The 13,177-nt window shown below is 30.6% G+C and overlaps 2 protein-coding genes across 5 annotated transcripts in view; one reads left to right on the forward strand and one right to left on the reverse strand.

Moving 5' to 3' along the window:
* LOC143196611 (uncharacterized) overlaps positions 1–13,177 on the reverse strand; it is a 132,721-nt gene that overhangs the window by 38,393 nt on the left and 81,151 nt on the right. For all 3 annotated transcript variants that reach the window (XM_076404445.1, XM_076404443.1, XM_076404444.1), the window contains exon 4: positions 912–1,010. In XM_076404445.1, the coding sequence (XP_076260560.1) occupies positions 912–1,010 (99 nt within the window). The remainder of the gene's footprint in view (positions 1–911; positions 1,011–13,177) is intronic.
* Positions 12,525–13,177, forward strand: part of LOC143196612 (regucalcin) — a 56,808-nt gene continuing 56,155 nt past the window's right edge. The window contains exon 1 of one of the 2 annotated variants that reach the window (XM_076404446.1): positions 12,525–12,715. In XM_076404446.1, the coding sequence (XP_076260561.1) occupies positions 12,558–12,715 (158 nt within the window). In that variant the 5' untranslated portion in view covers positions 12,525–12,557. The remainder of the gene's footprint in view (positions 12,716–13,177) is intronic. The other variant, XM_076404447.1, reaches the window with a different exon arrangement.

The following is a 13,177-nucleotide window of genomic DNA, read 5'->3' on the forward strand; positions in this document are numbered from 1 at the left end:
TTCGATCAATGCGCAGTTCAAATTGATCATTTGCTGTCGGTAGCAATCAGTGTTAACTGCTTCTCCAGGTTTCAAAAGTTCATAATATAGGACATCAACCTGGTCCCACCATACGCAGAGCATTGTCTTATAGCAATAGTATCTGGTATCATTTATCCATATTTTTTTTGTCCTGGTGGAGCCCTTCTTTTTTACTTTTCACTTAAATGGCCTAAATTTTCAAGAAAAAACCAAGTTGGGTGTGCAAAACTTTAGGTTTCACCAACTAATTGTCCGTCATATTACCAATGATAAGTTTATTATTGATGCTTTTTGCCCAAACCCTTAGTTTTTTAACCCAACTTTTTCAAATGATATCCAAGGCTCCTTTTATATATTTTTTTCTCATCGTTGCTAGAATGAAGGAATCGAATATCAATTGAATATCAGGCCTAAATAAAACAACTTCTTCATTGAAATCGATAAACATTTCCTTCTTTCAACTTAGTTAAGTAATAGTAATTAGGCAGTTGCCTGATGAACGATAATATAAGGTTTTTATTATTATTTCCGAAATCAACACACCAAATAACATACAAGTTAGTTAATATTATTGAAAACATTCTTTGACAATTGGCCTTTGTAATTAATATATTGTTACATATTGTTTTTCATCATTAGCCTCTCCTCAAGCAGCAAGTGGGCCAACAAAAGCTAGAAGCCACACAAAAAGAAATAACAGTGATATAGGTGGTCGCGAATTTTATTTCTATATCGTATAAAAATTTTTTTTGGATACAAAAAGAACATTATAAATACATTTTCCTAATAGATCATTAAGGAATATTAGGTGCAAATAAATGTATCTAAACATTATACGCCAGTAATTCTTGGTAACGATGATGGTAATTATAACAGGAAAGGTTACTCACTTTGTCTCTGGCCTCTATATCACAATGGGAGTTCAATAGCATTTCCATAATTTCTAAATTGCCTCTCGCGGATGCCCAATGGATTGGTGCGCGTCCATACTGTAAATATTTAAATAGGAAACATTAAAAGCCCATTTAATCTATACATTTCAGGTAATTGATATAAAAATATATATTCGTATTGGAGTAAAATAATATTAATAATTACAAATCTATAATATATTTTCCATATTTTTATCCATAAATATGCAGTAAAAATCCCATTAAACTAGAAAATTAAATAATCTCAATATATTTTCTCTAATAATTTGGCCATTCACTGTAGATAGTGAATAACTAATTGTCATTTGTATACCATTTGCTCTTTCATAAAAAATACTCAACCAAGTCATATCATATCAACTCATATCAAGTACTTTTATATTTCTTACAAACAGAACATTCCCTTCCTCAGAAAAATATGTATTATCCATCACACCTAGTATAATATTGATCTATTAAAATGACCATAACATTATTTGCGTTTAGTCTCGTTAATTAAATAATATTAAAATAATTATATACCGAGGAGGTAACGTATCCTCGCAAAAAATATTTATAAAGTATTGACCTTCACGCCGAATAACTTACCACAGAGAAGATAATTTATAAATTCTATTTTTATGCGGCACATTATTATTTTTATTTTCAATGATATGCGAACGCCCACAGTTCTAATTCTATTTTATTATTAAATTGTTTACCGTGCATATTATAATTCGGCGACAAAAATACGTTCTGTTGTATTCGCCAGACTTGTCACCGTCGGAGGACATGCCCAACTATAAATTTTGGTTGTTATTATGCCTTAATTATTAGGTGTTTGAATAAGTCTTTTATGTTGGATAAAATAAGACAATACCTATTCAGTAATCAGAATATGCCATTCTACGCTTTGTTTCAGGTGTGATATCAGCGAAAATGTACATGTTTTTGCCTATACAGGACACTAGATATAAATGTACAAGTCCTAAATTATAATTTCTTTCACTTGTAATAGAGAAACTTAGGACTAGATACTTCATATTTTGTTCAATAAATATAGTTGATCAAATGAGTTAAAACATTTTTATGAAACTACTTTTACATTACAAAAATTAAATTATGAAAAAAAGTAAAGAAAATCTAAGGATAATCATTCTCCCGTATAGTTGACTATGGTTTAATTAACTACTTCTTCCATTGTGTTATCTATATAGAAACTTGTATTTAAATAAGATGAAGTAATTAGAATTTCCCATTCATTTAAGGCGTGATAACAACGAAAGTGTACATGGTTTTCGTCTACCCTGTATTCTATCTTGTTTCAAATTATAATTTCTTTTACTCATAATAGTCTTTCTAAATATATATAGATTATATATAGGAATAATTTATGGTATATAATTTATATATAATTATATGGTATAATGGTATAATATACAATGATTTTACATCGTTTCCTACAACTATTCCCCCCTCTTCTCCCATTTCACTTTTTTCATTTGGGATTGCAGTAGTACATCCAGTACTCAACGCCAATCAGGATACGCTGCAAAATACCCGACGCGGTCGCACTCTCCAACGTTGAAACGGTTTGAAATGACATTTTCAGTCACTTGGCATGACTGCCACTTTCTTCTACTTGGGATGTTCGCCCATAAAGTATTAAACGGTAACCGCTGAAAAGATATCTGCAATGTTTAATATATTTTACACTAAAATCGTGGTTTGATAATAGTGGTTGGTAGTTTTAATCAGTATTCCACGTTTTTAGACATAAAATAAATTATTTGCGAGCACAGCCCTAAGTATTTGATTATCAACAAAAATGTCGATCCTTTATATCGGTGAAATTATTGATGACAGCGTCTACTGACATCAGTCTAGCCATCAGTCAGTCTAGTTCTCGAGTTTTAGCTAGATTAAACAATAAAAATTCATTTTTATATACATAAATAATACATTTTAGTTATTAATGGTCACAGTTTTTCGAGAAAATTGTGGGTTGTTGTTATCCAGAGAAAAACTTAGCTTGAACCAGTACCGCTCGATTTAATTTAACCTCGAAATATTCAGAGAACTATTTCAAACGAATAGGATATCTCGTAACGCTTAAAATTCCCCACCGACTGTCCTTATCTATCGTAATAATCCTGGCTTTGGTTGGAAATGCATTAGTCCAATTCTCCAGTAGCTAAGAACTTCTTTTACTGTTCTTTTAAACATGAACATTTTAAACTTTTAGTTCGTTCTGGAATTACACGAAATAAACTTATTATTCACTATAATTATCACCGTTAAGTGTTGAAATTAATTCAACATTTTCATTTAAAAAATGTGTTTAATAGAAGCTAGTATATAGCGTTATCTGTAAGTAAAAATGCGAAGTATCAATATAAACAATTGTTAATCAATCTAACTTTACTGTTAGATTCGGCTTTGACGTCTGTCCACATAAAATAACATTTTTCCATTTGGTATTATTGAGCTATTCAGAGTATACAAGAAATATACTGCTAAAGTTCATCAAATACTTTTAAAAACTTATTGTACAGACACACCTTAGACCTCTTAGCAGTTGATAAGTCAACTGTTTTCAGATGTTTACATGAAATTGGAAAGATCATAAGAAGGAAAATTGACTACCACAAGAATTAGTTGAAAATAAAACGATAAACAGTAACAACCTGGCAGGTTCATTGCTTACCAGGCAATAAAGAACAGTAATCTGTTGGTTATTCTGACTTGCTATAATGTCCCATAAAATTATTCTAAACAAATTATATGTATCATAATTAATAATGGAAGTATAATTTAATCTTATGTATATATATCGATAGCCCTTTTAGCATAAAACTTGTAAAATAATATGGAAAGACTATTTCACAACGGATAAGGGAAAAGATGTCCAATAACATTCTCATATTAAATAAGTTTTAACGATATAGTTAGTATCTATGGTCTGAATGTTATTTTGCTCTGTAGATGCTTGGTCTACTTATTTTGGTCCTACCCCATAGTAATACTTCCACATGACTTCATAATACCAGTGTTGGACAGCATTTGAATTACTTGTAAATGAAATACAAATAAGTATTTTGCACTTGTATTTTCAATTACATCTTAAAAATATATTTAATGTTTCGAATATTTTCATCCTCAAAATACAATTACAATTAAAATTAAAATACATCTTTTTAATAGATGCGTTCAAAATATATCAATGCTTTCTTTATTATTTGTATATTTATATATATCTGAATAGTGTAACCTAGGTATTACTCCAAAGCAGTTTAAGAGAAGCTTGCGACCTATTTAGTCACAAAAATCAGAGAAAATAACTTTCAGGAAATTAACTTGGATAAACATGTGTTGTTCTTATTCGTCTTCAATTCGTATACGTATCAATAATAATAAATATGTGATAGAAAAATGAAATAGATCCAGCCTTCTGAACGACCGGACCCAGAAAAAGCTCAATAGTTTCTCGGTCATAGAACTAGAATTCTTGGAGGAATTCGTTGAATCATTGAAACTAATTGCTTCAGCTTTATTTAGGCAACAATTGTTACTATAGAAAACATCTGCTTATTTTAATATCTGTACGAACTACACGACAATATGAGACAGTGTTCTGTTATGTTTATGTTTGCAACAATAGAGAGTTTAGAAAGCACATTTAATAAGTTTTTCTTAACTCAGTCACCTGAAGTAAATAAAGCTATATCGGCATCATGCTACCACCCTAGTTATAAAATCGTTGGTTGCGGGAAAGTTCTACAACAAATAGGAAGCAAATAATTCTAATTCTTACAATTCATGCCTTAGGCGAAAATTATAAAAAATATGAAACAATTCTTGGGAGTTACAGGAGCAGCAGTACTAGTAAAGAAGTTCCTAATTCTTTTTTGTTGCGCACAAGGACAGTGTAAATAAAAACAAAAAGTGTACATAGTTGAACGCTATTCAAATATAAAACGTACAATATAACACATATTTGCGCTCATCAGGAACTGTAGAAACATTGTTTTCTTTAGCAAGTTTTATTCATACTCCAATAAGACGCTGTTTGTCTGAAAATATATTTGAAAATCTAGTGTTCATGAAAGAAAATTCTACTAGTACGGGATAGTAACATGGGCTGGATTAGTTCTATTATATTTACATAGCCTGAAATCTGCCTGTAGTTTATAATTTGTAATTTGTATTTTAAATAAAACTAATTAAAATACTGTATTCTAAACAAATAACTTGAAATTATTTTATATTTTGTATTTTATATACTTATGAATGTTATTATTTCTTTTGGTCTCCCTCTAAAACTAGGAAATAAACGTTCTATATCGGTATTTAAGCTAAACAAATCGCTCGGAGTGGAGTTTTTTCTTATTTTCTTCGAACAGAAACCGAAAAGTTTTAATGGAATTCGGAAACTTACATATTTCAATAAAATTTTAATATATTGCGGGTTAACGGCGACTTTTCCTCATTCCTTTACAATTTGGAAGTGTGTGCGATCAGCTGGAAAATATATGGCTGGGCGAAAAAGTTCTACTACGGTTTCGAGTTGTAAGGATATATAATTCGAACAATTAGTAATAGTAAGGAAAACGAAAAGTTATATTATAGTTCTCTTTACCGTTCACTAATTATATACCAACAAAAATAGTTAAAGATTATTATAATTATTAAATTATAGCTAGTTTAAAAAAGCTAATAATTTAGTTTATTCGTGTTTCATAGTTTTGTCAAGGAGAATAGTTCACTATGAATAGTTCACATATAAATAATATTTATTTTCTTAATTGTAGCTAAATTAATTGAATTGCTGAAATTGAAAGTTGCATTTCTTCGCAGAATATATTCATAGAGCGTCTGAATATTTTCAAAAATATAAATAAAACAAAAACTCCTCAACAGACTGAATATACTTGGCTGTGTATGCGAGATGTTTTAGGAGGTCGACATTTTCATTTGCCGTAATCCAACCGGTGATGTAAATGACAAGAGCAGTTGAATACCACGATATTGCTGATATTACATTAATTTTAAATCACATGATCAATTACAAATCATTACAGAACTTTCCTCTTGCATGACCGCAGGAAGCCGGAAGTCTGGATCGTAGGCTTAATTTGGGATTTGGGCGAACCATAGGAATTTGGGAAAACCATGCTAACAATGATTTATGGGGCCAATTATTGATGATTACGATGATCAAGGGTCCAATGTTTAGTACAGTTAAGCTACTTCTTCCGCAACTTAGCGTTGGTTTCAGTTATAAAGAATTTCGCAATCGCAATTAGTCATATAGCTTAAATAGGCGCTATAGTTACGATATATCATTTCAAAGAGACGCACATCCGAAGCAGACTCCAAAAACAACTCAATGAGACGGTCCAGTGGTTACATTTCTGGAGGTTGCAGGTCAACCTGCAGAAAACCCAGGCTATCTTCTTCGACAAGAAGCGTTTTGCACCGAATCTTTCGCGTCTTAAAATCGAGAACGCCGAAATGGCATGGTCAGAAGAAGCCACCTATCTCGGTCTTGTATTCGATTGCAAGTTTAGGTGGAATTCCCACATTTAAAGGTCCCTCCATAAAGGTCAAGGTATTCTTAATTTCAACCGGGCCAGCAGGCTTCTTCTTTCTATAAAATCTCTCCTGTACAAGATGCTGGTTCGATCAGTCGTTCTATAAGGCTCCAGTGTCTATCTAAAATACCTCTTACCTAGCCAGGTAGAACGTCTTCAAGTCTTCAAAAACAAAATTCTCAGGAGAATAATCAATGCCTCCTGGTTCGTCAGGAACAATCTAATTCACGATTTTATATCCGAGGTCTACTCGAGATACTTCTCCACTCTTCGTCTCTCGGACAATAGATGTATTACCGAGCTGGCCGATATTATAGGCCAATAACTCATCAGGCTCTTCGTAGCCTTATTCTATCACAGCCGACACTACTCCGTCGTGCTCTAACTCCAAATTGTCTCGACCTTCTCCGGCGAGCGATTAACTCATGTACCCCAAGCTGCGTGGTGTGATAACGACGCCACGTCCTTGCCTGGCCCTTGTGCCTCTTAACGGTTACAGGCACCCTCCTTACTAACAGTAAGAAGTATCAGTTAGGGTCATTGGATCAGCTGACAGGGTGGGGTTTAGTGGGTAGCCCAGAGGCAGTCTCCACATAACCAGTCCAACTCGCTTATTCCTGCGGGTCTTCCCGACCAGGTATCCGTAACAGGATTCCACTACCCGAAAAAAAAACTAAGACTAAAAAAAATCATTTCAAAGAGAATAAAATTTAAATTTGAACTTTTGTTGATGCAGCATTTCCCTCATCTTTCAGCTTTTTTTTTTCAGCAAATATTGGCAATTGACATTTTGATGGTAAATATTGAATTTCAACAATGTTTTCCTCTTTTTTCTATTAGTTATATTGCTATTTATTTCTATTTTTAATAGACAGTACTCTAATAAAATGGTCTTTTACATATCCAAGTTGCTTTCCATAGCGAGTAATCCTTGTCTGCCTTCGAGCTAAATTCACTTACATATTTTTCGAAGGAACTTCTTATGATCATCATTGATTATAAGGAATTTTTCCATTAGTGGGGACTATATTATTTTTTTATTCTGGAAATTACGGAATTTTATCCAGGAATTGTGGAATCAGATACAATGGGTGTTATGGTGATAGAAAATAACGATATTTTTCCTTAATGGCTAGCTCTTAAGTCACATACAGTAACCAGCATCCATTACCTCATATTTAACAATTATTTTCCAGCACATTTATTCGTTTATTGACATCAAGTCGGATCTTTTTAACACATTATTGTTGCACTACTTTTCATTCCACTTTTCATCAACAGTAATTATTCATTTCAAAAATTAGATATTCAAAATATACTCTATTCGAACAACATCTATAAATATCAAAAGGAGACAGAAATATATCACCGCAATTAATAAAAACAAGACACGTCGAATAAAATGTTTGCTTTCAATATGGATAGTATAATTGATTAGCAGTTTCTGTGAAACTCTCGCACATTATTCGACACGAGTTTCAGGCGTTAAAGGATTTTCAGATAAAATGGTTTGTTAGTAAGATGTACGGTTGGTTAGAATCCATTGCTTGTGTTGTGTCTGACGCCTGGAGCATTGCGTATCATGTTGAGTGAATTTTAACTGAACCTAAACGCTTCCATTATAATTTTGTTATAGTAGAATCGTAGGTATCAAAACTAAAGCAACTAGAATAATACTATATTTGTCTTTAGATGAATGGAATAATTACTGTAAACCCTGGGTGCTTATTATTTGGGTTTGGTATGTTTAAGTTTTATTTTAAGATGCTATATCTAAATATATAATATATTATTACTGTTCTGTTGTACTTGTATTAATACACAAGTAAGGCCAGTACGGGATTAATACATCAGTACATATTTATGAAATTAAAATAAAACTAAACTACTTAAGATAAAGTCAAGAGTAAAACTTAATCCTATACAAGTTAATGCGGTTTGGCTCGCTTCAATCTTCTGATTTCCTGCGTGTAATCCAGTACCCCTATTGCTATGATTTACTAACCTTTTTTCATATTTTAAGGCGAAATCTTGGATGACTTCGTAAATCAATTTACTTTCTAATCACCATGCAGCTCTTTGTTTGTTACGCAGCGATAAGAGTTAGTAATAAATCGTAGAACTATATTTTGGCTGTGTTGGTTTACTAGGTCCCAATTAATTTTATGATTGACTGATAAACCAATCTTTTTCATTTCAGTCAACTCGAGGGTATCTTCTAACTAACCAATACAGTTGTTTGATTATGACTCTTGTCTGATCTACTGTTTGTTTAAGGTATAAATGAATTGTTTAGATTGGAAAACATAAAAAAGTGTTATGCTACAAGATTGAAGGTTCAAATATAGCAAATTATTTCCTGCTATAGCCTAAATATAATTCTTGGGAGTAAATAATGATAATCTTAAAGGAAACTCTCGTCTTCTAGCTTCTGCATCAAGCATCAAGCAAGAACAGGAGAATTTGTTTGATCTTTGCATTTCAAATCAAACTATTATAGACTGAAATGCCGAAAAGGACTGTTTAACCAAGATGCACTTCTTAATTGTAAGTCTTTCATTTCTTTCGTTGAAACACATAATATGTGAATTATTCGCAGATTTTTAGTCTCAACATTTTTTTCAACGAAAGTAAAACGGGAGGTTGGAACTGAAAATTATAACAAGTGTTTCTCCCCAGATTATAGTGAAAGAGACGAGCACCTAATAAACTATACGCTATGTTAAGTGTATAGTTGTTAACATTGCAATCAATAGTTATTTTATATAACTTTATTATTCTGTTATTGTTATTATGTTATGTTACCTAGATGTGATTTAACGGTGCCAATAATATATTTTAATTATTTAGTGAATAATAATATATCTCAATGTTTTTATTAGTCATCAAAATGATGTACAAAACTTAATAGTCAATCATATTTTATGTCATAAATTACTAGTATTTTTAAATATATTTAACTGTCTGCAATATTCTCAACAGGATATTACAACTAAGACAATTAATAGAATTTCAAATTGGCATTTTATATCTAATTTCATATTAGTTATAAAAATGGAACATTATTAATTAATGCTGAATAAAGAGAATATGATCTATACCCATTATATTTAGTATGTTAAAGAAAAAAATCAGGATATTCTCATTGAAAATTATACTGCTGGGTTAACGAAAAGTTTTCTGTGCTTTGAAAATGTTTCATTAATGTATTTACAGTTTCATTGAACCAATATTTATACGAAATATTTTATTAAAATCCTTTTTTTTAAATTTCCTGTTATAACATTTCCTGCTTAGCGCGCGCTCTGGTGAATCAGACGCGAAAAACTTTTTACAACTTTACGTCGCACTCTATGTTTCTCCATTTTATGGATGTAAGTTATTAGGGTTCCTCTCTATTGATAACAATGTTGAATGGTATATCGACTTTAAACGCAATAGCAGACATGCAAATGACATCAAATTAGTTGGACTTGGTTCAGAAAGGAATAATCTAAGATAGACAAGAGCTTGAGAAAAGTAGATAATGTTTCATAATACATTAAGAATTGTGAATATAGTGAATATTACACGTTTTTTTGTCATTTATTGCTATCATCACTACATGTGTTTTGTCGCCAAACATATTTCAGGGTTTTTATTTTGTTCTGTGTTTTTTGTTTAGTTATTAAATTTATTTATACATATATACACTGTTAATATAATAAAATCTAAAGCATACTGATAAATTTATGTGTATTTTAACTAAAATATATGAGTATAGTTTTGTGTATATAGGTCGTCTGAAAATAGTTGCGAATATAACTGTCCAGTCTAAGCAGATTAATATTTTATCGTAAAACTTTCTAAATATATGACAACTAGCGCAAAAATAGATAGCTGCAATTAATAAAGTCATAATACATTGAATTATATGTTTGTTTCTATTGGGACAGAAAATTTAATTTAAATTTTTGAATTAAAATTGTATAAACACTTACTCTGACTTATTAAAGTCACATATATCTAGTAAAACGTTTTCAATCAAGCCAAAGTATAACAGGTTTTAGAAGTAAAAGTCCATAGCGTCATTTATTAACTTAGTCAAAAATTATTACCATTTGGAAAATGGAGAATTTTGTCATCATGTTCTTTTTTAACTTTTACAAAAAGGAAAAATACAGCGCTAGGCTGATTGAAAGTTATTGATATTGTGCGAATGGATTAACAGTAAAAAATTTAATTTACCGAATTTCTGCTCATCCAAACATATAATATAATTACAGACTAGTGAATAACGTATGACTGTAATGTGTGAAAAATTTTGTTGTTGAAACCTAGTTATCACCTCCAAAATTTTTCACAACCCATTATATACATCTAAAAATCATCATGTCTAAATCGCCTAAATATTTTGAAAGTATCACATACTGGAACCGACCACTTATTTTATATATGAGATTCATGGATTTAACAACCAATTATTATTTCGCAATTATTTACTTAATATTATAATTGATATTATAAATGCTTCTTAAATATATTGCTTTTTATATTCAATATTATAAATACTTCTTTAATTTGCTTAATTTTGTTATCCAAAAAGTATTAAATTCCTATGAACTGAAACTGTATCAAGCATTAATAGTACTATCTTTAAAATCTTTTATGAATAAGTCTATCAATTGCTGTTTAGCGAATAACTGTCATGTTAAACATATTTTAACTTCTATAAAGGCTATGCAGTTACCTAAACTAACCTAAACTTATAATGCAAGTGTTGTCGCTATAAGAGGTTCTGCGTTAAAAGAATATTTGGTATCTAACTATGGCTTCATCTGATTAAAACAACAAATTGTATGTAATGAACCTGAAAGAATATTCCTAATAATTATTGCTGCATTAGAGATAATGTGGTTAGTGTTTTAAAATTACTGTCTTAACAAAAAGGCCTGCAGCTGCAGACTGCTTTAATTAAACCAATTTGGCGACCGGAACTCTAGAGTTTGGGAGCTTATAATGCGAGACAATTCCGATTAAAAATGTTTTAAAATGTATTATCTTAGTAATCAAAAGTAGTCAATCAAGTCGATATCAAAATTTAAAAAAATAGAAGACGTTTACAGACAATATACCTGTCAGCTGTTTTAGGTATCATTCATAGAAAAATTACACCTAGAAGAGGATCTTAAAAAGATTTCTTCGGGACTGTTTATGTTTATAATTTTGTGATATTTTGTAGTATTTATTAACTTTAGTAGTTATAGAAATTACATTAAAATATTTGTATTTTATATTATATTATATAAGTGTTTTGGTAGGAAGTTGATATTTTAGGGAATAACTGAAGGATATTCCTTGGAAGGCCTTATTTCAGGGCCTGCATTTCAAACTGAATAATTATAGACTTAGATATGGAGGAGAATTGTTAATAAAAATGCAATTCCTAATAGCAATTTAAATTAGATGTCTTTCATTATGGTCTATGTACATTGAATTTAAATTATTCACAGATCCTTTACCATTTTGAAAAGGAAAACATGGCGCCAACCTCATGTAAATCTCATATTACCAAAAGTTAGCCAAGTTAACTAAGTTAGTTAAGTAGGTATTAAGCTAAACTGTGTGTATATAGTAGAATATAAAATACTGTAGTAGATAGGTTAAGTAAGGTTTTTGTTTATTTTTATTTAGTTATTACAACTATTATTATGTACATATTTTATTTTAAAACATTTTTTCTTTGTGTTAAAAATCTAGGTTTGATTATTTTTTACTTTTTATGTCGGTTCATATTTTTTTCATAAAATTATTTTATATGTTTTGTCTGATCTGTCTCTCCCAACCTTCCTTAAATGCCTGACTATGATATCATTCATGCTATTGTCAATTTCGTTGAAATGACAATAATTTATCATAATGATGTAGTTGTCAGTGTTTGTGTCGATATTTGACTTACGGTTAATTAGGTCCTCTCTCGCAAAATTTCAGTTGTGTTTAATGTAGTCCGGTGATATTAGGGTCAAAATTTTATATGTGAACATAATTCGCAATGGGTTTTGTATACGGTATAGCAGAGTGTGTCGGTCTTTCGTCTTTGTTATTCATGGAAAAGCAGAAACAGGCAGACTTCTGGAGTTACATGGAAGATGTGTCCACTATGTTTAAAAATCGACTAATGTGGTCCACTACTTTCAAAGTAGCGCAATGGTAAGTCCTTCAAAGTCATTTTGATATCATTTTAGTCAGGTTTTTAGCTCCATAATTCAAAAAAATTAAAAACAGATAAAATAGAAACCTTTAGTACTACTATGTGTAGTGTTCTTTATATTTGGTATTTCTGATCTCATGTTATGTAAAGATAAAATTAAACATATATCCTATAAATGAAATATACTGTTACATTGTTTAGACCTAATTTTGTTTAAGAAACAAAATTATTTTAAGTACCTTGCGAAATTGTTAAACAAACGACAACGTCTTGTCCTACCCGTATCTCGCCCTGAACTGAAGAGGTAGAGTGATTCAGATCTTAGAGCGAATGAATGCAACAGAAGATGTTTGTCGTTTGTTACTTCTTTCCATTGTTTTTTATTGGGAATTGTTTTTAGCCCATATTAAAGCACTAACCCACAGTTAATTACTTTCCTTCATCTTTATACCAAAAATGTT

Source organism: Rhynchophorus ferrugineus, unplaced genomic scaffold (assembly GCF_030347505.1).
Source record: "Rhynchophorus ferrugineus isolate W39M unplaced genomic scaffold, kcgeb_rfMv2 rfM4, whole genome shotgun sequence".
NCBI classification, from domain to species: domain Eukaryota; kingdom Metazoa; phylum Arthropoda; class Insecta; order Coleoptera; family Curculionidae; genus Rhynchophorus; species Rhynchophorus ferrugineus.